The sequence below is a fragment of the Anas acuta genome, chromosome 27 (genome assembly GCF_963932015.1).
Source record: "Anas acuta chromosome 27, bAnaAcu1.1, whole genome shotgun sequence".
NCBI classification, from domain to species: Eukaryota; Metazoa; Chordata; class Aves; order Anseriformes; family Anatidae; genus Anas; species Anas acuta.
Window position 1 is genome coordinate 5,665,229 of NC_089005.1, and position 25,475 is coordinate 5,690,703.

Here is a 25,475-nt window from a genome sequence, read left to right on the forward strand (position 1 = left end):
GTTCTGTGTTGTGTTTTTTTTTTTTTTTTTTTCTGCTTTGTTTGTTTGTTTGTTTGTTTATTCCAATTGGCTCCTTGGAGGTGCAGCCACCACTGAGCTGCTCCTCTTCTCCTTGGGGCCACTGGCAAAGGAGCCCCCAGATCTGAGCGTAAGCTTAGCTCCCTGGGAGCAGCGTCCTCACCTCAGTGCTCTGAGCCCAGAGGTGTCCTGAAGTCTCCAGTGCCAGGAAAAGCGCCATCCTGGCAGAGCCAAGCTCGCCAGCAGCAAAAAGCCACACGTGAGCACGCCATTCCAGGACATACTGCCTGCGAATGGGCCTCCCGTATCTGTAAGAAAGAACTCCTCGAGTTGCAAAATAAGTTTTGTAGGTCCTTGGAAAAAAAATAAAATCAGATGTTCAGTGTGTCCAGCTAATAAAGCACGTTTCCAGGTGACTCTAAGACGCAATCCCTGCTAGTCTCCATGCATGGGAGCTGGAGAGATTCACCTCTTGCTTTGTTAAGCTGGTTTGGTGTTTGGGTTGTTTCCTGGGTATTTGTTGTTGTAGCTGTTCTTTGTTTATTTATGTTTGCTTCTTTTTTGAAGATCACCTTTGTCATTGTTGTTGGAGTAAAACAAAAAAATTCCAATAAATATGTTTTAAGTGGAATTAAAAACTTTTCCTTTGTGAAAGGATGCTATAAACTTCTCTCTCCATTCTTGCAGTGCACAAGGATAGATTAAAAAAACAGAGATATAAATATTAGATTACCAAAAAATGCCAAAGAGCATTGTTCCTTTGTTTTTTCCCTACTTCTCACCAAGTGCAGCTTTCCAATGGCTTGCACCCGAGTTGGTTTCATTTTTTCCAAGTATGTGTTGGATTTATTTTGCTTTTCTGGTTTTTTTTTGTGTGTTTTTTTGTTTGTTTGTTTTCTTCTCCCCCATGCCTGAGGAGAAAGCACCACAAAGCAACACCGGTGCTCCAGTGCTGCTGACTTTGAGGTAAGATGGGCTGCGGCAGCTGCCTCCGCCTCAGATCCAGCGGCTGTAGGGGCCTGTCACCTTGGTGTAGGCATAGGAGGACACAGTGATGGCAGAGTTGGTGGGGATAGCCACTGCCTGCCGCGTGGGGACCAAGTCCCTCCTCTCCTTGCTGGGCGCCTCGGCTGCCAATGCACCACCCCACTTGCGCTTTTTGGCGAAGGCCTTGGCATCCTGCTGGAGACCGAGGCGTGCAGCCTCCTCCTGCCGGGCACGGGCGCGCTCAGCCAGCTGCTTCATCTTGGCCTCCCACAGTGCCAAGCCATGGTTGGGCTGGTTCAAGTTCTTGTGTTGGTAGAAAACCAAGGAGATGCGGGTGGGGTGGCATCGATTGGGCTTCTTCAGCGGAGTGGTGGCATGCAACTCACGGCGGGCGCATTCGATGAGGATGGAGCCATGGGCAGGTGCCACAGCCACACCACCAATGTTCTCATCCAGGAAGTTGTGCTCACTGTCTGACCACTCCTCCTCTTCTTCCTCTTCTTCCTCCTCTTCCTCCTCCTTCACCGTCTTCTCTGGCAGCTCCTCGATGCCCTCCTCCAGGCCAAAAGGATCCCATGGCTTCTCCCTTTGGGATCCCACCGCACCCTTCTCATGCACTGCTGCCTCCCACGCCTTTTCAGGCAGCCCTGGGATGGGTGCTGGTGTCCTCTGCTCCTCCACCTTGGCTGAGCCCCATGGTTCCTCGGGGAAGCTGGGCAGCCCTGGCAGGGCCGAGCTGAAGCCCAGCGGCCCCAGCTCCCAGCCCTTGTCCCGCAGGGTTGGTGTGCCTGCACTCGCCAGCACTGCCTCGCCCAGCTTGCAGGGGCTCCATGGTTTTGGCAGCAAGCTCGAGCCACATGCTGCTGCTGCTTCTCCTGACAGGACATCAGGCCACTGCTTCTCTGGCAGCGGCAAGCGCACGGCAGCATCAAAGGCGCTCAGCTTCTCTCGTCCACCTGAGCCTGCGGGGCTGGTGCCTGGCACCAGGCTGCTCCACGAGCTCTCTGCCGTACTAGTCCTCTCAGGAGAAGACGCACCTCGGGACACTTTGTATGGGCTCCAATGCTGCTCTGGGCCCCCACCACATGCTGGCACAGGGACGACTGGAAGGGCCAGGTCAGTGCCGGGTACAGCTGCTGCTGCACTGGGAAGGGGCTCAATGCTGGGTGGGGGGTCCAAGGGCTCCTGCTTGATGGCCCTGCTGCCAAAACAGTTCTGTGCAAATGGCGGTGCATCCTCTGAGCCTGTGCTAGTCCTGTGCACCCCAGCCACTGCCTTCTGCTGGCTGGCATACCGACTGGCCCGCTCGTAGGTGCGCTGGTGATGATTTTTGCTCCGGACATTGTGTGGGATGGGCTCAGGGAAATCTGTGTTCCTGTAGGTGTGGTTGAGGTTCTCCTGCAATGCCTGGATGTTGGGCTTCTTCTCGTAGGTGTTGTTCACCCTCTCGGTTGCCCCATAATTCAGAAACTGCGAGGGGAATACATGGTTGCTGGAAAAACCATAATACCCGAACGAAGGAAGCGTGAACTTTGAGTGAAACCCATTCACAGAAGGCAGATTGGGCTGTGCATAGTAGGAATGGTAAGAGTAAACACTGTTCATGCTGTAAGGGTCAGAGGGCCGGCAGCTCCCCAGCACCGAGTAGCTCTCCACCACTGCATTGCCGTTGTACTTGAAAGCGTTGTAATGGCTCTGCGGCTCCACCTTGATGGAAGGTTTCAGTGGCTGTGGGGGGATCCCACTTTTCAACGCCATACCTGCAGGCACAGCACACACAGCCACTGTGACCAGGTGGCCGAGAAGGCCATCAGCAGGGACCAAGGACCCCAGGCCCCCAAAAAATCAGTTAGTCTCAAAAATCCAACACCAATGGGCTTGCTGGCCAAGCACAGAGCTCAGCTGCAACTAGCATCACTCAGTGTGCTGGCAGCAATTCATTCCCATGAGCTGAGCTGCAGCAAGACAGCAGGTACCCCAAAAGCCATGGTGCAAATGCAGGCACCACAGTATAAGCCAGTAATGCCAACCTGCACTCAGTGACACTCCTGCAACTTCTGGCCCAAGAAAGCCCCCACCCACTACCCCCAGAAGCCACAGGGGAACATCCCCTCACACGCTTTCTGGACAGCTTAGGGCCATGGGACCTCAGCTCTGTTCCCATTACCTGCATTTTGTTGGAGTGTGGGAAGTTCGAGCGCTTCCTGCTTGATCTTCTCTGGTGTCATCAGCTTCTCTTTCTGTAGCTTCTTCTTCTCTGCGGCAGCTTTCTTTGCTTCCAGCTGCCTCTGCCGACAGGACTTGGCAGGTTCAGGTAGCTTGCGGACCTCACGGGGGAAAGATGTGAGCACCTGGATGGCCCCACTGCCCACCTTTGCGTTTTGGTTCTCCTCACTGCCAAACTCGTCTGTGCTGGACATCTTGTAGAGGGGGAGGACGTGCAGCTGTTCATCTTCAGGGATCTTCCCTACCACGCGATTGTCTTCTTTTGTCAGCGTGCAGACCTGGGAGGAGCGCAGGGTGCCATGAGTGTCCAGGACTGCCAAACCCTTGAGATGCTAATGAATGCAGCCCAAGGGGGACAAGGGCAAAATCCCCTCCTCAACACAAATCCGTATCAGCCTGATGGCTTCCCAGGCTTCCACTGGTGCACCCCCCCAGCCCACACCACTCCCCAGATGCTGACTGGAAACCTCCCGTGGGGTTTGGGTCAGACAAGAGCAAACACACAGTTCTGATTACCACTTTGCTTTCATCTAGCAGGGATAGCTTCAGCACCCCACAGATGTATTTTCATTTGAGGGGCCTTTCTGCTTTCTTAAGCAATTTCAGCATCAAAAAGGGCATTGCTCCATGAGTGCAAGCACCGAGGACCAGCCACCAGAGTCATGCAGGTAGGAAGGGATGTGACAGAGGCTCAGATATCTCCACTCCAAAGCGCTCCCTGCGGGGTCCAGCTGGATGTCGAGCAGCTTAAAATGCAGTGAATGGGGAACCATCCTGAAAACCAATGCCAGCGCCTGCTTACCACTGTGCAGCCATTGTAGAGGTTATGCTGATCTTTGTGAGCATGAGCACAGAAGTCCATGCACGCTGTCACCCCTGAAAACGGCCTCCCCTCCTTCAAGCCCAGACGGCAATCTATTGCGACATCCTCGTTGGTAACCTAGAGGAAGAAGGAGAGGGCTCCAGTTGCCTGAAATCTGTGCACCACCACCCCACTCCTGTTTCTGCTGACTGACAGGTTGTGGAGACCACAAGAGGATGAGTAAGTGGCCCGATACCTGGTTTTGGTAGGCCTGTGGTGCCAGCCTTTTGTAAAGTGGAGCAACCTCAGTGGCCAAATCCTGAAAGCTTTTCCGGAGCAGCTCTTCCTACAATAGGGAAGAGAAAGCATTGATGTACAGGAGGACATCACTCAAGGGTTTCAGCAGTGGGGATGCAATTAGGAGTGGAGCCCCTGTACACCACCTTGTGTCCAACTTGTTCTGCTATGTCTGCCATCACACAAAGAGCACAGCCCAAATTTCTGGTGACATCTTGGCTATTCAACTTCCAACCAAAGTCTCTTGTGCTTTTGCTTGCTCAGCCCAAGAGCCCTCTGCCATCTCCCTGGGGTTTCTAGAGAGACCCTTTTTGTGTCACCCTGTAACGGCTCTTGGCAGCAAAGTCCTGGGACATCAGTGAGAGCCTTACCAGGTCAGACTGACTTTCTTTTCCCCACCATTTCATCAAAAATACCACAAGGTACCCTGTTCTCATGCTTTCTCCTTGCCAAATTTGAAGCCAGGGTTAAAAGGAACCCACTCTCCCTACCCTCCACTACTGCTCCACTTTGTCTGTGTCACCCACCTCTTTGGGATTGTCCCCCACCAGCCTGAATTTCCGTGGAGTTTTGCTTCGGGCATATTTGCAGCCATTAAAATACATGCTCCAGGAGCAGCCGAAGGAGAAGGAAGCACCGCAGGTGTTGGGGTCTTTGCCTTGGCATGCACAAGTCCGGCTGCAGGAGGGACATTGAAAAGGAGCGTCAGCTGCTGGCACAGTGAGAGCAGTCCCTTCTGGGGATGCAACAAAAGCCTGGGTGGAGTGTAGGGAGTTCCTCCACTGGTTTTAGAAATACAGGAGGGACACCTCAGTTGCCATTCCACCCACTTCCCCAGCCAGTATGGTGGCACTTACTCATCATTCAAGCCGCAGCGACGGCTGGTGGGGTTGCCGTACTTGGTGAGGGTGTCAGTGAGCTCCTGGTATAGCGTGTCACCCAGAGTGCGGGGAATACCCTCCCAAGCCAGGATCAAGATGATGATGACGGCATTCTGGCAGTGGTGGCCGGCCCGGTGACGCACCAAACACAGCAGCTTCTCCTCTTGGTTGTGTCTCCGGATCACCTGGAAAACAGCCAGGCCAAATCAGACTGCCCTGAGAGGGAATGTTTCCCAGGACGGGGGGCAAGAAGGCCCCCAAAAGCGGGTGCCGGCTACCTTTTTATCATTCCTCAGGAATTTGGGCAGCAGAGCTGTGAGTGCTCCCATGGTTACCTCCTTCCCCATGGGTTTTGGGGTGCCAGGGGGACACGCTGCCAGCCTGGCCCTGAGGATATGCCATTCGGTGGGTGCCACTGGGCAAGTGCAGGAAGCCCTGCAGAGTTTTCCTGGGGGTGGCTGCAGCTTTTCCTTTCTCTTTGGCTGCTGCAGCTCGAGCATCTTGCCTTGGCCTCCCATGGCCACTACCAGAGGGGACCTCCTTGTCCCCAGGCAGAGAGGGGACAGAAAGGAAGAAACAGTGAGTGTAGTGATAGGACAAGTAGTAATGGCTTTAAAAAAACTCTTTTTTTTTTTTTAATTTTAAACAGTTCTCCAGACACAGATTTGATTTAGTGGCACTGATGCAGTGTGACGTGCAGGCCCAGGGACCCCTAAGACAGCATTAAGCGGTGCCATCCAGGCATCCCCTTCTGCTACAGTGATGCCTTGAGGAGGCCTGGGGGCCATAGGCACTCACCCACTTGGCGATGGGGCAGCCCCGGGAGCTTTTCCCCTCCTTCCCAGTGTAGATGACCTTCTCAATGCGGATGGCCTTGCCCTTCTCACCGTACCTGCCAGGGAGACACATACTAGCTGCACACACCCTGGCGAGGACCAAGAGGCACTCACAGGGCCACATGCAACCTCACAGGCCCTGCTCACCCCCATGCAATCCACCGAAGGGACTCCTACCATCGTGAGTACCCACATGCCTGCACAGGCTCCCACCAGCACCTACAAGCATGCACTTGACCTCATGAGGACACATGTGCCCACAGAGCCCCACGCACCCTCACAAGGCCCCACACACCTTCTCGAGCCCTCCCCTTGCCCTCAGGAAACCCCCAAAGCCCTCTCTGATGGCTCCGCGTCCTCAACATCAGAACTCCCCTTTGTCTGCAAGGGGTTGGGGTGGGACGGGGCCCTTACCGCTCCTCCATCAGCTCCCGGATGGACGCCACAGTGGGCCCCGAGCCCAGGTGGGTGTAGTATGGCCCCTCATCCTTCTCCACAATTTGCTCTGCAGGAAAAGGAAGGGGGTTGGGGGAGACAGAGATTTTGGGGTTTGCATGTCCACAGGGGGCTCTGACCCCATGGATGCCAAATTCACTCAGATGAAGCACTTCTGCACCAAAAATCAAGCATTTCCCCACTAAGGGAGCCTAAGCAGGCACCCTTGCTTGCAATTGCAATATATGGCATTGAGTGTTTTAGGACTGGGGAGGTTTTAGTCTGGATTTATAGCTCCTTTGCACCCCCAAGGCAGCCAGGGATGTTGGCAAGCACTGGTGCCAAAACCTCAATACTCCTCCTCCTTATAGGTGCTTCTACAGCAGAAGAGGAGGACAACAGGGTCCTTTAGGGGTGAAAATCACTGCAAAACCCATTTGGAGACAGCCCCAGCTATGCTCCATCCCCCAGCAAGGAGCAACTTGAGCTAATGCATGCAACAGCGAGGGGTGAAGCCCTGAGAGAGGCCAAAAACTACAAAAATCCTGCGTAGTTAATGGATAAGCTTGTTTTTAATGAGAGAGGAGTGAGTCTCCGTTTCTGACCCTTCTTTCAAAGCAGGCAAAGGAGCCGAGCTTTCCACCATGCAGGGTTTTCCCTGCAGCAGGGGCTGAGACACATGGAGAGGGAGGTTTCATCACACACAGGAGGGCTGAAATGATGGCAGGATTTCAACAGGATCTGATTTTTGAAGCCTTGTAGGGCAAGCCACTTAATAACCTAGCTGTCTCCCACCACCACGTATCTCTCTGCTGCCCCTGGCATGGGAGATTTGCTTGGGCCACCCGAGCATGCTCTGTTTTGAAGAGAAGTGATTAGCTGCAGCGGCCACCTCAGCACATGAACCCTTGGACCCCCTCTGCTCTCTGCCTACCTGCTTACACGATGTTCACCCACCTGGCCCCGCACACTGCAACCGGACCAGCCGGATGCTATTGAAACCACCCCGAGATAATTTTAGGACTGAAAACTGCTGCCGCCTGCTGTCTGGATTGCCTGGAGGATGTGGGGGTGCTCTGGGTTGGCTGAACCTGTGCAAGGCAGGAGCTGCTCAACAGGGGAGAGGCAGAAGCAAGATCACACTACCGCAGAAGGATGCTTGGGCTACAGCCTGCAAGCAACACAGCCCCAGCAGCAAACCCCTCAGGGCTTTTCGGGCATGGAGGTGCCAGATGGAGAACTAAAGGATGCTCCAGGCAGCTGCAGCAGCACAGGGGTCAGTCCCCAGAGCACAGGGATGCTCAAGCACCGCTGGGTCAGATGCATTCGGCACAGCAGGCTAGAGCTGGTCTGTCTTCCCATCCCTCTGCTCTCAGCCCCATGATTTTCATTCCTGTCATGTCTAACTGGCTTGGCGCCAGGGCTAGGAGAAAGCAGGGCTCAGCTGAGCTGCAGCTGTCCAGACAGAGATCAATACAGGACACGCAGCGAAAGCTGATTTTATTACAGTGTCTAACAGCACAGACACCTAATAAAGCACCAAGCCCCGACTCCTACTTAATTGCTTTCTCTCACAGCTTTTCCTTGAGAAAACGGGGAAAGGTAGAGGCGGGAAATCCTCCCCCCAAACCTCTAAGCCACATTGAAAAAGAAAAGCAACGCAAACCTTTCCTGGCAATGGATGTAAAACTCCAAGTTAAGTTTGAGCAGCTCCAGAAAAGCCTTTCATTTGCTCAGTGTCATTTGGGCTAATTACTGCTGCCATTTACAAGCAAATAAATAAATAATCATATGCCTCACTAATAAAGTGCAGTTTGTGCTTGGCCTGAGGCCACCTCTCTCAGTAGCATAGGGGCTTGGTTTTCCTGCACCCACTGACCCCAAATCCTTGCCTTGCTCCTCACAGTTTAAATTTGGAGGGAGAAGATCCAGCTCCATGCACTTGTGAAGAAAGGGACAGTGGAAGGAGATGGACTGCAGAGACCAAGCAGGAACTCTCCAATACCTCCTGCAAAGTCTAACAAATGCCAGCAAAACAAAACAAAACAAAACAAAACAAAACACCACCAAACCCAGAGTTTTGCATCTTTCAACACATCCTGGCAGGGACAGCAACTGAAAGAAACAGCATCCTGGTGGCAAATATGGCCCCTAAAACAGCACAAGCCAAGAAGAGATGCTCTTAACTTTGAGTAACCCACTCCAGCTAATTCAACTTACAATAGCAGTAAGAACAAGGCAAGGTTCTAGGCAGGTTGGTGGTGCTGGGGCAGGCATGTGCCCCTTTATGGGATTTAGCTGAACAACTAAGCGGAGGTAAAATCAACAACGCTTTGGTTTTGCTGCTCTTCCAGCCTGCGCCAGCACAACCAAGTCAGACACCACCACAGCAATGCCATGCTCACTTGGCTTTGGCCTCCTCACCATAAAAATAAGAGAGAAGAAGAGAAAGACCAAATGTACCCCACAACCAACACATGAGATCTCTGCAGCCTCAGAGTTTTGCCATAAAAACAAATTCCACACAAAGCTGCAAAGCAGTCTCAGTCCTCCCCTGTCACAGACACTGTTGGGGTTGGATGAGACCAAAATACCCATCTCCCATTTGGGAGCAAACCCAGAAGCAAATCTTGGTGTATTTTTTTTTCAAGTTTGGACCCCAAGATGTCTGTGTGGGTATGTTGATCCTACGACAAAACAGTTGATGCAAAACAGAAGCAGGAACATGCACAAAGCCAAAAAGAGCAACATCCCCAACCCTTAACAAAAACAAAACAAAACAAAACACTGTTTTCCTGGCATTGTGGCATCACTCTTACTTATCCAGGGGAATCCCACCCTGCAAACCCCAAATCCCACTCTGGACAGCTTGAACTGTGCTTGCCATTGCCCCAAGACCCCCAGCACAGCTGCTTGCTCACCGACACAGTCACAAGTGGGGAACTCTGCCTGTGCGCGCTTGGCTGGGGTGTCCAACAGGCTCTTGGTCGGCGTGTCCAGGTATTTCAGTGGTGACTCCAGGAAACCGCTGAGGGTTGGCGTCAGTGGCACCTCATCCTTGGTGGGTGTCCCCTCTGCCTCATCAGTGTTTTGGCTCTCTTCAGAGTAAAAGCACGTGGTTGACACCACAGTGATAGCACCAGAAGACTCAATTTTGATCTGTTTGGGGGACCGTGCAGAGAAAGTAGGCTCCAAAAGCGGTCCCTTCCCTGGTGAAAGTGAAAAGCTTTTGGAGACAGGCTGGGGAGAGCTGCTAGAGGCCAAGGTGGTGGTGCTGGCAGTGGGGGGCATTTGTGAGGCTGGTGCCGGACCCCCCCGCAGCTCAGCTGTCCCAGGAGGCTGCAGGTTGAAGTTCTCCCCAAATTCAGCCTCAAACTGCCGGATGAGCTCTTCCAGCTTGTCATCCACTACAATGGGGGCTGGTGGGGCAGACAGCACTTCTTCTGAGCCAGACGAGCTTGGTGTTATTGGCAGGTGGCTTTGGGGGCCCCCCCCTGGGGCACCCCTTTCCTGAGAATTGGGAGTGGTGGGCAGGGGTAGTGCAAGAGACTGCTGGAGCGGGAAGGCAGGTGGTGGCGGCTCGGTTTGCATCTCTTCAGTTGGGGGCTCAGCAGGTGCCCGAAACCCCTCCAGACTGATTTGCCAAAGGGGCAGGAAGAGCGGCTGTGAGTCTTTCTGCTTGGGCTTCTTGATCTGCACTTGCTTGCGGGCTGGCTTTTCGGGCTGTGTTTTCTTCTTTTTCTCTTTGGCCTGCTTTTCAAAGGGTTTGGGTGGCCCAGCCAGGGCACTGGGTGCCCACCAGCCAGGCGGCCGCTCTGGTGTGGCCACGGCTAGGCTCTGCTCAAGGAAAAGGCTGCGCTTGTGATGGAGATGCTGCTGCAGGACCAGCTGCGTCTTCTTGTGCAAATTGGGCTCCTGCGGCAGCGGTGGCACGCGGGGGCCGCTTGCCACATCCTTGGCAAGCGCTCGTTCAGGGGGCTTCAACGCCGCTGTTGTGGGGGCTTTGCCAGCCTCGGGCCGCTTGAAAGCTGCCTTGATGTAGTCAGTATTGCCCAGAAGCTGCTCCAGCTCTGCCATGGGGTCTCTGGTCCCTGCCAGAGGCACCGTGCCAAAAAGCGGCTCTGGTGAGGCACCAGGCTGTGTGAGGAAGCGGGGCCCCGGCTCTGGTGGGACAAGGGGCCCCGGGGGCAGCGGGGCTGTGGGTTGCCCATCACCACTGGGTTGCGGGAGCGCGGCTGAGAGCTGCGTTAGGGCTTCGATGGCAATGGCTGTTTGCAGGCTGATGTTCTTCTCCTTGGCGATGTTCAGTGCACTTTGGGAAAAGGGGAGGCCATCCGACGGGCATGGCTCAGCGGTCTCAAGCACCGGCTGGGGAGCAATAGCACCTTTCTCAGGGGGTGGTGGGGAGGCCGGCACCGGCTCCTCGCCCAGAGCCGATTTGATCTTCTGCTCCAGCCACTCCAGGTAGTCGGGGCACTCAGGGCCATCACAGTTGCAGTTGGGGGGCTTCATGCCATGCTTGGCCAAGGCCAGGGCAGCCTTGAGGGCATGCAGGTCCTCTCCCTGTGGCATACCGTCCTGCGGCGCCAGCACCTCGCTCAGCCCTCCCCTGCTCATCTCGGTGTCAAACTTCTTGTACAGCAGCGAGGGAGAGTCCAGGGGAGGCAGCCGGTAGGAGGACACAGCCTCAGCCACTGCCGAGAAGGCCACCAGGTTTCTGGCATCCTCCAGATGGGCTTTGCCAGCAGGGGCCGACTGGCCAGGCAGCCAGCTGCTTGGCTCCATCAGCGTGCTGCCCCCCACCTCTGGCTGGCCCCCATTTGCCAGGCTGAGCCCGTTGCCCTCATTCAGCTTTCTTTCTTCGACATAGTTAATCAGCCCTTCTTCCATTTGGCCTCTTCTGGGGCCATCAACTGGGTCGCCCCCCGAACCTGTCTGAGAATGGGGAGAGTGGAGAGGTGTAAGCACCCCTTGCAACAGTCAACATGCGCCCAAATTCCTCCTTCCACCCCTGCAACTTTTGTCTTTCATCCATTTTACCACAGAGCCCCACAGCTTGAAATGCAGCCACCTCTTTTCACCCCCCACGCACCCTTCCCAGCCCCATGCCACCCACGTCTCCCACCACCCAGTTTCAAAATCGCTCATGGGATGTTTCGGTATTTCCACCACCTGCAGAGTGTGTGATGAGACAGGGTATATGGGAGGGCATCCCACTCCCAGCTGTGTTTTCAGGAGGTCCAGCCCTGCTGATGCATTCCTTGGGACCCCCTTCACAGCGCCATGGGATTGTGGGGCTTCGCCTCACTTTACCCACTCCTTACAGTGGGGATGAAGCTGTTGCAAAGCATTTTGCTCTGCTTGCATCCAGATGGAGCAAAGACCATCAGGCTCAGGATGAGCTCCTTCATCCTCTGCAAATGTAGCACTGAGCACTGGATAAGGTCACTGCAGCTCCAGGGCTCGGCAATGAAGTTAGCAATGGGGCACTGAGCCCAAGTACTGCTGAAGGATGCATCGTGGACATGGGGGAAACTGGGCCCATGTGTGAAGCAAATACGCTGTCTGGGAGTGTTTCACTTGGAGAAGCCATCCTCCACCACACAAAGAAGCCGCCAAGTTGTCTGTGCCAGTGGCAGGGGCAGCATGGGGATGATTTCACCTTGAATAACCCAACCCCATGTCAGCACAGCTTGCCAGACCCCAGCAACATGGAGCAACAGCACCAGCATCCAAAAAAACATCCTTGTGCCACCTGTCAGAGATGCCCACCCAGAGACAAACTAGCCACATCCAGGGAGACCATCTTCCCGGTGCCAGGGCTCACACATCCCTGTTTAGACCCTACAAGGGCTTTGCAAGAAGCAGGGAGGCATTTCTGCACTCGGTGGTTTCTCCCCTCTCAGTTAATGCCAGGGAGGACTGGGTGCAGTTTGCTGGTCACAGGAAAGCTTCCTGAAAGTTAAAAATACAGCAAAGCTCACTAGGAAAAAAAAATGGACAAACTAAGCAAAGGCTTCAGGCAGAACTTCTTGCCTCCAGCACTGGCTCCACAGGAAGGACCTACAGCCCTGACGCTCCAGGAGACCCCAAAGTACAGCTTGGGCATGTGAACAAGCTGTCAGTGGTGAGGAGCTTCATTCAACCCTTCCAATGCCAGCCCTGCAGCTTTCACATGAGCAGTCTACAGGGAGAGATGAAGAGCAACATGTGCACGTAAGCATGGCTGGTTTCGACACAGATAAGAACACTGCTGACTGCAGCAAAACCAAGGAGCAACCACTCCCTGCACAACTCAAGACTTCGCTGCCCCAAAAATCCCCCCCAGGGAGAAAACCTGGGGGGCAAAACTCACGGGCAGCACAAATCAGCACGGTGTGGGTGCAAATTTGCGCTGCCCCTCTCTTGGCATGGGGCATACCCCCATGCTGCCACTGCTTTCAAGGGGCTCTAGTGCCATCTCCTTGCTGGTGATGGTGGGGACTTGGAGCTTGGAGCCACGAGCAAAGGGACCGGTCCATCAGGTCAGGGAGCAAATGCATTGCTGCTCATTTGCAGGGTGGGGACATGCTGCCTCCACGCCCCATGCCAAGTAACATGGTGCAAGGAAGACACAGCCTTGTCCGTCCTTCCCACGCTGACGCCCCAGCCAAGGTTTTTCCCAAGCAGTACGTAGTGGCAGGGAGAAAATGTTATGAAACCCCCTCAAAGCAGGAACGCTCATGCCCTGAAGCGTTCCTGGTGACGCCAGCCTGCAGAAATGGTGTAAAACCTGTTTAGCTCTGGGCGTGGAGCGAACGTTGGCCCCAAGGGTTTTCTGGGGGTACCGGGTGGATGTGGGCATGGGAAGCCCCAGAGAACAGCTGGGGACGCTTCTAATGCACCCCAAATGTGGATGTCCCTGAAGCTACTGTCCCCAACCATGCACTACATCCATCACTACATCAGTGAGCGAAGGAATCAGCCTTGGGGTAAACCTCCCAAGGCATCAGGGCCAGCCGCGAAGAGAGATAAGGAGCTTCCCCACCCTGCCTGGATCCCCAGACCCTGCCAAATCCTCCTCTATAACTGGTTTCACAGGGAAGCCCTGTCTCAAACCTGCCCTCATCCAGATGGAGCTTCAGAATCTTTTCCCCCTGCATCCATCCCTCAGGCACCACCTCTACCTGCCCCAAAGCTGGCAGGATGCTCACACCCCTTGGTGTAAACACCACAGCAAAGCCACTGGGTCAGGATGGGACAGCAGCTTGGGCTGGCCTTACACCGTCTCTGCCACCACACTGCTCCATCCAATAAATCAGGTTTTAGAATCAGGCTGGGGATGCAGGAAAAAAGTTCATCCTGCAAATGCACGGCAAAACCCATCCTGTCAGCACTGAGCCAGTGCTGCATCCTGTGGTGCTCCCAAAGGGTTAATCCAAGAGCTGCCACCATCCCCAAATCCATGGGGAAAAAATACATTTTTTTTTCCTGGCTCTCCCACACGGCTCCTTTTGTTCCCAGAGCACCGCTGGGGTGGAGGGCAAGCACAGTGGGAGCTGTATTTATGGCCCCATGGGATTTTCATCCCGAAAACCAACAACAACAACCCAGCCCCAACTCACTCCAGCAGCATACGAGGAAATCCTTCCATTAATCAGCGCTGTTTGCACCTATTCCTCCGCCACACTGCCCATTTCCCCACAGAAAGCAATGCCTGCCCAAACCTCCATCCGCCTGCCCCGGGAAATAATAAAAGCTGGGGCGGGGGGAGGAGGAATTAAAATAAAGAGAAAAAGCAAGCCTTTTGGTTCAGATTAGCTCAGTTGTTTGGCTACTGCACAGTCCGTCTTGGATCCTTGGTGTTTTGTAAAAGGGGGAAAACCCCTTTGAGGAAGAAAATAATTATCTTTTTTGTTTTGGTTTGGTTTTCCCCCTTTTTTTAATTTTTTTCCTTCTGTTTTAAATGCCTTCAACAGAGGGGAAAAAAAAAAAAAAACAACAACGACAAAAAGCGGCAGCAACCACACCACACAACACACACAGAGCCCTGCTTGGATGCTTTCCAGCCTGGGCTGTGCTCCCTAGGACTGGTCTGCAGCCATCGGTACCCGCGCGGCGGGGGCACGGTGCCGCTGAGCAGGGCTGGCACGGCTGGGGCACGAGGCACTTACGTCTGTGGGGCGGGCGGTGAGGCCGGCAGCGGCGATGGCACCGGGGAGGGAAGGAGCAACGAGTTTTTCAGCCTCAGCCGCCCCAGCCCTCCCCGCCCCCTGCAAACAGCTGGAGGAGCCATTAGCCCCAGCGCCGCACGCACGTACGGACAGACGGACGGATGGATGGCGGAGGGCTGCGCGCTTGCCCGAAAGTACCGACATCTTGGCCTGGGCCCAAAGGGTGCCTCGGTGGGGGGGGGGGGGGGGGTCCCACCCCCCCAGCCCCTCTCGAGCTCCTGCAGCCCAACACATGCGGTCAGCCATACATCCAACAGCCTAGATATATCCTGCAGCCCTGCACAGCTTTCAGCCCCGTATATCCAGCCATCTTATAGGTCCTGCAGCCCTATCGATCCTGCAGCCCCAGATGTATCAAGTGACAGGACGCGATCAGCAACCTTGTACAGCCAGCACTCCTCTGTATCCTGCAACCTTGTGTATTCAGCAAATTGTATCCAGCAATATGCATATCCAGCAGACCTATATATCTGGCAACCCTACATATCCAGCAACTTTATACATACGACAAATTGTTATATTCAACAACCTATACAATCTGTGGACCTATAAACCTGCAACCCTATCTATTCAGCAACACTACAAGTCTTGCAGCCCTATGTGACCTCCAACCCTATATATCAGGCAACCCTATATATCCCGCAACTTGTTATATCCAGAAAGCTATATATCCAGCAGACTTACATATCCGACAAGCCTAAACATCCAGCAGCCCTATACATCCTGCAAATCTGTATGCCTTGCAAAAAAAAAAAATATATAAATATATATACATGTATATATACATGCAGCAGCCCTGTACAGGGACAAGGTGACCAGGTGCAGTGCTATAGCCACTGTAGGGGACAGAAACATAACCACCCCAGGGCAGATTTGACACATGTTGGCAGGATCTGTCCCAGCAGGGAATGTCACAGACAACATCTGTCCACAGCTGTATGGTGCTGCCCCATCGCCCTGCCACCCCAGCCATCTCAGGGGACAAGCCAGGATCTGCCTGCCCAGAGGGACAGACAGCGATCCCTGTCTATCCTGCCTGCCCTGGCAAAGCCAGAGCTGCTTCAAAACTGCTTTTTCTCCCTTTTTTTTTTTTTTTTTTTAATCCTCCCCCTTTTTCAAAATATTATTTTAAACATCCCCATGGCCTTATAAGAAAAATTAAATGAAAGCACCCCAAACAAGCAGGCAGGCCTTCCTGCCATGTTCCTGCTTGTCCTAAATCACGCGCTGCCGCCTCCAAACCACATGTTTAGGAAAAAAACAACAACCCAACAACAGACAAAGAACCGGTTTTAAATCCCTTGTGCTCGAAAAACACCCATAGGGCCCATCCAGCCCCTTGAATTTGTGCTGAAGTAGTAATCCTCTACATGGATATTTTGGGTATTTACTAAATCCCCCTTGCCTCAACGTATTTTGCAAGGGCTGGGCTTAGTTGGGGAGAGACTGGAGCAGCTCAGTGCATGCTTTGCTTTGTCCCACTTGAGATTACTCTAAGTGGAGGATTTAGGAGATGGAGATGTGGGTGACCTGCATGCCACGGGTGCATCAGTGCAGGGGAGAAATGCAACACTGAAATCACCATCAGCCAGGGCACAGCAGGGTTTTTGGGAGGTCAGTGGGAGCCGCCAAGAGACAGCAGCCAGGGCCGGCCAAGAGGCAGGCGGCTGCTTGGCTGCCAGCCCCGTGCTGCGCTCATGGTTTTCCTCCACTGGCAGCCAGCCCTGGGATCCTCTGGGCTCAGGGGCACCGTGGGGTCCCACACGTGATGCTGAAGCCCAGGGTGAGTGAGCATCCCTGAGCACAGGCAACCCTACAATACCAAAGCGCATGGCTGCTGTCACTAAAGGGCTTTCCTCTGTTTGCATGGTACAGATGCAGACCCACGAGCACCCTCAGAGAAGGGCATGCTGCTGAAATTACACCCTGGGGAGAGACATGCTGGAGACCTGTGCTGCTCTGCTGGACGTAGAAAGTCACTGAATGCCACCGTGCTACCGGTGGGGGATGCTGCAGAGGAGCCCAGTGGCGTGGATGCCCTAAGCGGATGCAACACCCCCAGGAAAAGCAAATGGGCAAGCTCACGGAGCCGTGCTGTGCCCGTGGGAGCCCCTCCCGGCATACTCCCAGCACCGGCTTATTTGTTTTCCAAGCTGTTTCCATGGCCCCATCTGACCCTGGCGCTGGGTTTGAGCTGCTCACTCCTGTCCTCATTTAGCCCAGAGGAAAGCCAGAGCTGTGCCGAGGCTGAGGGTACGGGGCTGATTTGTGCCACAGGAAGCCACATTAGAGCCCAACCCTGCTTTGCATCATCCCCATGGGAACCCCCAGAGCTGCAATCCTGCTCTAGATGGAACTGGGACAACTATTCTCCCCCTTTTCCATCTCGCAGGGGGGCAGGGAAACAAATCAATGCAATATATTCACTCTTGGTTCCTGCTGCACCAGCATCAGGAGCTTGCAGTGGAGATGGGGGATTTTTTTCCACATGGAGATTTCCCCATCATCCCTGTTGGAGCTCCAGGAAAAGGGTTTTCCCAGCCAGCCAAACTATGACCAATGGGAAAGCACCATGACCTTCCAAAGCAAAAGGGAAAGATGGGAAAAAGTGGCTGTTTTGGAGCAGGAGCTGCCCAGCTGCAGAATCCTTCATGTGTGGAGCGAGGGAGAGGTGATTGCTCGGATGCAGCAGCTCCTCCAAAATCACCCCAACCAGGAATGGCTGTACGCCAACATCTGTTGTTAATCCGTCCTGGATGCCTTTCAAAGCTGGGATGGAAAATTCATACCCCTGCACGCAAGGAGCACAGGGTCCCATTCCAGCCAGGCAATGGGGGACACCTGCGGTATGGCCCCAACCCCTGATATAACAATGTAGGATGCTCAGTGCTAGGACAGGATGCTCGGCCCCACCGCAAGGATGCTTGGCACAGCAGAATATCGGCTTTTCAGGAGCTGCATGGTTAAGCCATGGCTAGCGTTCCCATCACATCCTTGAGCCAGGAGCCAGCATATGACAAAGGGAGAGGGAATGGTTTGCCAGGCTGCGTCAGGCTGCTCCAGCCGGCAGGGATGGAGGGAGGGGAGAAGAGCTCTTTAAAGGGAAAAAGAGATGGAAAAAAAAAAAAAAAAAAAAAAACAGCGCTATTTTTGTTTCTTGGATCATCTTTGCTCCGACACAGCTGACTCCTCTCATGCAGGCGTTCAGCTACCAGATTGGCATTGGGTCTGGACAGGCAATGCCAAAACACTGGGTGGCAGCAAGCAGTGCTCCATCAGGGAAGGGAAAGGTGAAGGGCGAAGGGGGAAGGGGAAAGGGGAAAGGGAAAAGGGGAAGCAGAAGTGCAGAAGTGCCTTGGGCCCAGCTGAGCGTCTTGCCCATGCTAACAGCACTTTGCCATCTCATCCAAGCCACCCACGTGGGGCTGGGTGACTTTTTGCTGCCACTCATCAATGCCACTGTCTGTGGCAGGACAGAGATCAGTGCCCTCCCACACCCTACCACCACCAACCCAGTGGGGAAATTTCCCCCTTGCCCAATTACTTTGCATTGCAAGCAGGGTGCAGAAACTGGCCAGCTTTCAAGAACTGGTAGTTGCAGTGCGAAGCTGCCCTGCACCCATATTGTCAAGGCTCTGCATGCTGTTTGGAGCAGGGGGTCCTGCACTGTGCTGTTGGTGCTTGGCTCCCTAAATCCCACCCTGTCCCACCATACCTGGGGGATGCACAGCCCCGGCCCTGCTCCTTGCTCCGTGAAACCAGTCAGCAGCCTGAGCTTTCAGCAGAGGAGGAAGAGGAGGAGGAAGAGAAGAAGGAGGAGGAGGAGAAGGAGGAACATGTGTGTGGCAAGCTCAAACATGTCGGCAGCGTGATAGCTGGCGGGCAGGAGCCAGGAGACGAGTGGGAGCCTGGCCCTGCCCAGTCTGGGTGCAGGGAAAGCGCTGGTTCCACCAGCCGGTTTCACTGCTGCAACCGGTCTCCAACAGGGAAAAGTACCTGGGGAGAAACTGAGTCTGGGGCAGGCTCGGCATCACCCAACGCAGTCCATCTGCAGTGCCCCGCTTCCTTCAAGCCACTTCTCCAGCCCCTGTGACTCACCCTGAAATGACAGCAACACTGCCCTGGGTGCCCCACAGGGGCCAGGGGGGTCCCGAAATCCTGGAGCGGATGTGATGGGGACCAAGTCACATCCAGGAAGAGCCTCCTAGGGTCGCATCCTGCTCCGCCCGCTGATGCGGGGACACTGGGACAGCTGCTTCCCCTTTCACCACCCGCCCCAGCTTCAGGCTGAAATCCTCCTTCTTGAAAGCATAGGGTGGAAGCACAGAAAGAGGCTCTGCATTTCTCTGTTTTGCTCCAACCCCTGTAGTGCCCACAGCCAAAGCAAAGCCCAGTACTGCAAGGCAGCTGCCACCTCCAAAGGGGACATCACGATGGCCACATCCCTTCACAAACCATCCTCCCTAGCCAAGGCTGACGAGCAGCATTTCCCCATACTCACCCCAGCATGGCAGGCGGGAGCCAGCACCACTGCACAGATGAGTCCCCAGACAGGGGAAGGAATAAAACCTCCCACCAAAAAGTTAATTAGGGTCTAGCAGACTGAGCCCCTTCTCTGCCCTATGTATGGGCTCAGGCATGTGCTCAGAGTCAGACCCAACGTATCTCTCCTGAAAGCAATGTTGAAGCAAGATCACTTGTGAAAGGCAAGCAGGAGAGGAGAAGTACCCTGAAGTGCAGCCTTTCCATGCAAGAATGCATTTGCATCACATTGTTTCTGTCCGCTTCTGATCAGCATTGGCACAACTCTTTTGCAGCATGCTGCACAAAAGCCCCTTTTTTCCTACCAAAAAACATCAGCCCCCTCCCACCCCAGTTGCCTCCTGGGGTCTGCAGTGCTGCTGAGTCAGCACCCACACTGCTGAGTCACCACAGCCACATCAGCCAGCAATGAGCTCAGCTGCGGGGGCTCCAGCATCTCTGTGCACGCTGTTGGAGAGGCCAATGCTCTGTCCCACGACAGGCAGAACATGTGGCTCTGACCACAGCCAGGCAGGTGACACCAGCACCCGCATTTCAGCTGAGAAAAACTTCGCCCAGGTCCAAAATCACAAGGTTTGGCTTTACACATGTGCAGTCCCATGATCGGGAGGCTGGTGCTGCCATGCTCTTCAAAAATACCCCATCACAGATGATGCCTAAGTGGGCATAAACAGATGTGGCATCACAGCCACCACTGAGCTTTCCTCATCTTGGTCATCCTTTTCCACCGCCAAAAAAGGGAAGGGAAAAAAATACTAAATTTCTATTTTTTTTTTCCTCTGTTGGGGTCATCAGCATCAAGGGGGAAGTGCAGACGCTGCCTCCAGATTCACTGGCCTGTGCTCCCTGGCGCTGGTGACGGTGCTGATGACTCACGGGAAGGGAGGGGGAAAGCAACGTGTGCACAGGGCCGTAATGTTTGTAAACCTAAAAAAAGCCATGTGCAAGCAGGCAGCGTGCTCTGGCCGGGAGCACCGGCTGCCAGCGGCTCAGAGAGGCTAAGGCTGCAGGCAAGGAGCCTGGGGACAGGCAAGAAAGAGGCAGCAAGTGCCTCTGTGCAAGCATCATCAAGAGAAGAGTTAGCCCCACTCTAACACTGCAATGACTTTAATTGTGATAGGTTTGATTGCAACAAATTTAAATACAGAGGTTTTAAATGCAATTGCTCTAATTGCAATGCCAGATGGGGCTTCAGAGAGGCTTGGGGTCTTAAAAATATTTTGCCCTCTTGCCTCTCGACCTCCTCCTGCACCCCATTGCCTTCTGGCACATGATTTGTGTTGGCCTATGGCTTCCTGCCCCCTCTGCCCATATGGGAGTGGCAAGCTGCCCTGGGGACCATGGTGGCTGTGGCCATGCCACCAGCAGTCACAAGTACTGCAGCCTGGTGAGCTGGAGCTGAGCCCTCCAGACATTACACAGCATCCCCAAGCCTCCACGCTGACGAGTACAGTAATTAGAACTTGCTCCAATCAATTTTTTACAGCGTTTGGAGGGCTTGGAGTGGGTTGGTCTCCCCACCCGCCCCCCACTCCCCCCCATCCCCCCCAACCCTCCCCCGCCTCATTTGGCTGCATTGGAAATTGCAGCATTGGGAGCTCCCAGTCTCTAACTCCACCATTCAACAGCAAAACCTCATTTAATCAAAAAGATGCAGCGAGTAGATGTGCAGAAGAGCTTTTTTTTTTTTTTTTTTTTTTTCCTAAGAACTGCCATTTTAGCTGAAACAAACAAACACACTGCATCATCGCCAGGACAGGATCACCTATGACATCGCAGCAGAAATGCACCTGTGGTCCCACTGCTGTGCATCCCTCACCCATGCAAGGATGGGGCTGTGGCTGGGAAAGCACGGCTCTCGGTGCTGGCACTGGTGTGGTAGGCAGATGTGGAGCAGGGACAGAGCTGCTCACAGTTGTTTCACGGCCAGCCTCTTCCCATTTCATTTCATTTCGTCATCTCCCAGGGGATCCTAGCCCAGGGAAGGAGGGAAGGGGGGGCACAGAAGTTCTTTTATCCTCTAAAAAAAACGGGCAGAGGTGGGGTCTGGCACCATCTTGCACCCATCTCAAAGCAGAGAGGAAAGAGGCAACAGAGCCCCAAGAGTGGCACGGAAGGGGTGGCACTTGGAGTGCTCCCTCCCATCAGTCACCCAAACCGCAGTGGGGACAGTGCATGGACCATGACAGGAAACATTGGCACTGTTCTCCCATTAGGAAAGTGCACATGGAACAAGGAACTGGGATGCAATGGACAGGGACCACAGCATGCATGGGCAGGGAATGGGGATTCCGGTGCTGCAGGTATGGGGGGACCTCAGCACACACACACACAGGCAGGGGGACTGAGGTACACGTACATGTGGGTACACGGCACATGTGGGCAGTGGACCAGGGACCCTGATGCCTGAGGGAACTGGGGTTGTTTAGTCTGGAGAATAGAGGCTCAGAGGAGACCTTATTTCTCTCTACAGCTACCTGAAAGGAAGGTGTGGGGAGCTGGGGGTCAGCCTCTTCTCGCAGATAACTGGTGATAGGACTAGAGGGAATGGCCTCAAGTTTTGCCAGGGGAGGTTCAGGTTGGAAATGAGGAGACATTTCTGCTCAGAAAGAGCAGTCAGGCATTGGGATGGGCTGCCCATGAAGGTGGTGGAGTCACCGTCCCCGGGGGTGTTTAAGGAAAGGTTGGACATGGCACTTAGCGACATGGTTTAGTGGGTGACATTGGTGGTAGGGGGATGTTTGGACCAGACAATTTTGGAGGGCTTTTCCAACCCCTTAATGATTCTATACCATAGGGCTGGGGACCAGGGACCCTGATGCTACAGAAACAGGGAGCAGGGATCCTGGCATGCAGAGTCAGGCAACAAGCGACAGCAATGCCATAGGGATGGGGACACCAGTGCACACAAACAGGGGACCAAGGACATTGATATAGTGGGGGTAGGAACCAGGGAACTCTGGCACACGTAAAAAAAAGGAATTGGAATGCCAGTGCTGTGGGGACAGGGAGCAGGGACCTCAATGCCGTGGGTCTAGGGACCAGAGAGCCCAGCAAATGCAGGCTGGGGACTGGGGATCCTGATGCTACAGTGACAGGGACCAGCAACCCCACCTCATGCAGGCAGGGGATCAGGAATCAGGACCCCCAGTCATGGGAAAAGATTGCTCCCAGTGTGCCAGGGACACCCTGCGAAAGGCTCTTTAGGGTGCAGACCACAGCACAACCACACGTCCTAGATGCACCACGCCGATGCCCCACCACCCCTGTACCTGGCAGGGCAGGGAAAGCCCAACCTAACAATGCCTAACAGGGGAGATGCTGGTGTACGTTTTGATTTCCCAAGGTCCCAGCAGCTCCTCCTCTGTGTCACCTCTCCCCTTAGTTACCTGCAATAATGGGGCCAGGTAGAGAATGCAGGAAAAAAAAAAAAAAAAAAGCCATGTCACAGTTAATTAGGTTCCAAAGGGCAGCACTGAGGATGTTTATGGGGCCACCACAACCACCTGCGAGGACTCTGCCCCCAGGCTGCCCTTCCTTCCCCAGCGTGACACGACTACACCAGCACCCCCTGGGTGCCCACAGGCACTGGTGCCAGCCGCATCCCTGGCACGGGACGTGGATTGCCCCAGCGTCCCCAAGCACACCGTGCCAACAGCACTCACCGGCGGTGACCGGAGGCTTGGGCAGCCCCGCTGCGGGCTGCTCCCCAGTGCCACCAGCATCTGCTGCCCAGAATCACAGAATCGCCTAGGTCAGGAGAGCCCTTCACGACCCCCGCGCCCAACCCCTGACCTAACACCAGCCAGCCCCGCACTGAACCACAGCGCCGAGCCCTGCACCTGGGTGTCTGCTGAAGACCTCCAGGGCTGGTGACTCGGCCGCTTCCCCGGGCCAGAGCCATTGCTGCTGGGACGGCCCCAGGGCGGGGAGGCTTCTCTGGGGGGGGGCCGCGAGGCCGGGCCCCGGCTCCTCAGGGCGCGGGGTGACAGCAGCCCCCGCTGTGACGTCACGGCAGCCCCCAGCTCCGCCGCCCTTGTGGCCACCCCCGGCCGAGCCTGCGGATGGACTTGGGGGGGGGGGGGGGGGGGGGGGGGGGAATAAAAATAAAATAAAGGGGGGAGGGAGGGGGGGAGAAAATCGTCATTTCTCCGCGGAGGGGGGGGGGGTGGGGGGGTGGCCGGGGCAGATCACGCACGTGGGGGCCCCGCGGGAGGCAGCCGCCTCGGGGGTGCCCGCCCCCGCCCCGCGCTGTCCCCCGGCCGCGGCCGCGCCGCCCCCGCCCCGACCTGGCCGGGCCCCGGCCGCTCCCTACCTCGCCCCGCCGCTGCCCCCGCCGCTACGAGGCGGCCATCTTGTGTGTGCGGCGCCGCGCCCGCCCCGGCACGGGGAGGGGGGGGGGGGGGCCCGGCTCCGCCCGCCGCGCGGCCCCGGCCGGGAGGGAGCTCCGGTGCCCGCGGCTGCACAGGGCCGGGCCCTGTGGAAATGGCGGCTGGGCCGCAGCTTGGCTGAAAGAAATGGGAGCGGGGGGGGGGCCCGCTCGTGGGGCTGGGGTCCTGCCGGTCGCACCTCGCAAGGTGCGGGTGCCCCAGCAGCGCGGCCGATGGCCCCGCAGCCACCTCCGAAGCGGCTGAAGTTGCACCCACCTCAGCCGCCAGCCCATGCAACAGGTCCTGCCACCGTTTGTTTCGCTGTCACCCTGCAAAATTGCAAGTGGATTTAATGAATGCAGAGGCCTCCTTCCTCCCACCCTCTTCCTCCGGTGCCCAGCTGATAACATCAATAGCCTAAATCTGGAATATTGTCAGGATGGGAACGGTGACATGGGTGAACATTGCACCATGTCAAACAAGGACGTCTTAGTGTCCTGTGGATGGCAGCATGGCTGAAAATGGGATGAGCCGTGGTGCTGTGCCCTGGCTGCTCCCAGCCGTCACCCCAACGTGTTTTCAGCAACGCCACCCTCCCCATCCCAGTTCGAGGCAAATTCACAGCTTTTTCTGCCAGCAAACACAAACCAGGGAAAACCCCTTGCCCAAAAGACAAATTCAGAAACTTTTTTTTTTTTTTTTGGATTGCATTCAATGAGATTATGCCTATTCTGCAGCTTTTGGCATGGAGAAAGGCTGCCAAATTCATTTAGGGGCTTTGGTTGCAACTTCTCCCACTGGCACCATAAAAAATGGTTTGTGGGCTCGTGCACCCGTTCCCCTTGGCACCAGGGTTTCCCACTGAGGTTTGCTCCCCCAGAGCTGGTAGGAATCACCCAAGCAGAGCTTTGCTGTGTGTTTTTTGTGTTGGTAATGAGCTGTTGGTGAGATGCTGATTATTTATGGACATGGAGTGAGAAGATGGGAGAACCATTTGGGAAAGGCATCATTGCCTCAGCACTGCTGAGTGAAGCTAAATTTTAGCCTCCGGCATCTTCCTTTGCAAAAATATTTGGGGCTCAAAGAAGCCCCATAGGAAAAGGAACAAGTGCAGCAGCTCGACTGTTTGAGGGGCGATGATGCTGAGCACGGGGAGGTTCAAAAACCAGCTGGTAACATCATGCAGCGTGGCTGGAGGAACGGGCAGAACTGGTCCTGGTGCTGCCAAACCACCCCCCCCCTCTCCCTCCCCCCGGGAGAGGTGGGAGGACGTGGGAACAGAGGCACATCCCTGAGGCCATGAGGACGAGCCCAGGGCATGCAAGGACCCACCAGCATTTCTTGCCCCATGGCACAGGGAGATCCCGAGGAAGCCCCTCCACTGCTACTACTGGCCCCTGCAGCATCTTCCCAAACCACCTTTTAAGTTGCAGTGGTGGAGAAAGGCAGCCCCAAAGTCCAGGCTCACAGATGTATTTAATGACTTTTTCATAAGGGCACAGGCCTCCCTGCTGGGAGGTGAAAGGTCTGATTTACAATGCGGGGACAGAAGTGGGCTAAGCAGGACTTGGTGGTCCTCAAGTTCAGCTGCTCTCAGCCACTTCAGCTGTCATGTTGCCTGCAGTTTTAAGGTAAAATCCTGCCAGTTTGGGCAGCTGCTCATCCACCTGCAGTAGAAGTGAGGCCCTGAAAAGCAAAGGAGGAATACTTTTTGAGACCTAAAAAGCCAAGCAGGGAGCATTGCCCCATCCCCACCTCTTGGCTTAAAGCTTTGCCAGGAGCAAAAACTCCACTCTGAATAACCAAAAAAGCCAGGAACTCCCGCAAAGCTGTACACAAGGGACCAGGGAGGGCCACTCTTTGCCAAC

The 25,475-nt window shown here is 55.0% G+C and overlaps 1 protein-coding gene across 2 annotated transcripts; it reads right to left on the reverse strand.

Annotated features, from left to right (window-relative positions):
• Window position 1: 1 nt before the first annotated feature.
• TET3 (tet methylcytosine dioxygenase 3) lies at window positions 2-23,706 on the reverse strand. Of its 2 annotated transcripts, none has more exons than XM_068662478.1 (10): window positions 23,553-23,706; window positions 9,404-11,417; window positions 6,462-6,552; window positions 6,010-6,103; window positions 5,188-5,396; window positions 4,858-5,008; window positions 4,290-4,379; window positions 4,034-4,171; window positions 3,173-3,509; window positions 2-2,765 (listed from the first exon to the last, which is right to left on the reverse strand). In XM_068662478.1, the coding sequence occupies exons 2-10, from the start codon at window positions 11,370-11,372 to the stop codon at window positions 1,015-1,017; spliced, it is 4,830 nt and encodes a 1,609-aa protein (XP_068518579.1). In that variant the 5' UTR covers window positions 11,373-11,417; window positions 23,553-23,706; the 3' UTR covers window positions 2-1,014. The 2 variants fall into 2 exon arrangements, with proteins under 2 accessions (XP_068518579.1, XP_068518578.1); XM_068662477.1 differs by lacking the exon at window positions 23,553-23,706 and adding an exon at window positions 14,636-14,854.
• Between the last annotated feature and the right edge of the window lie 1,769 nt (window positions 23,707-25,475).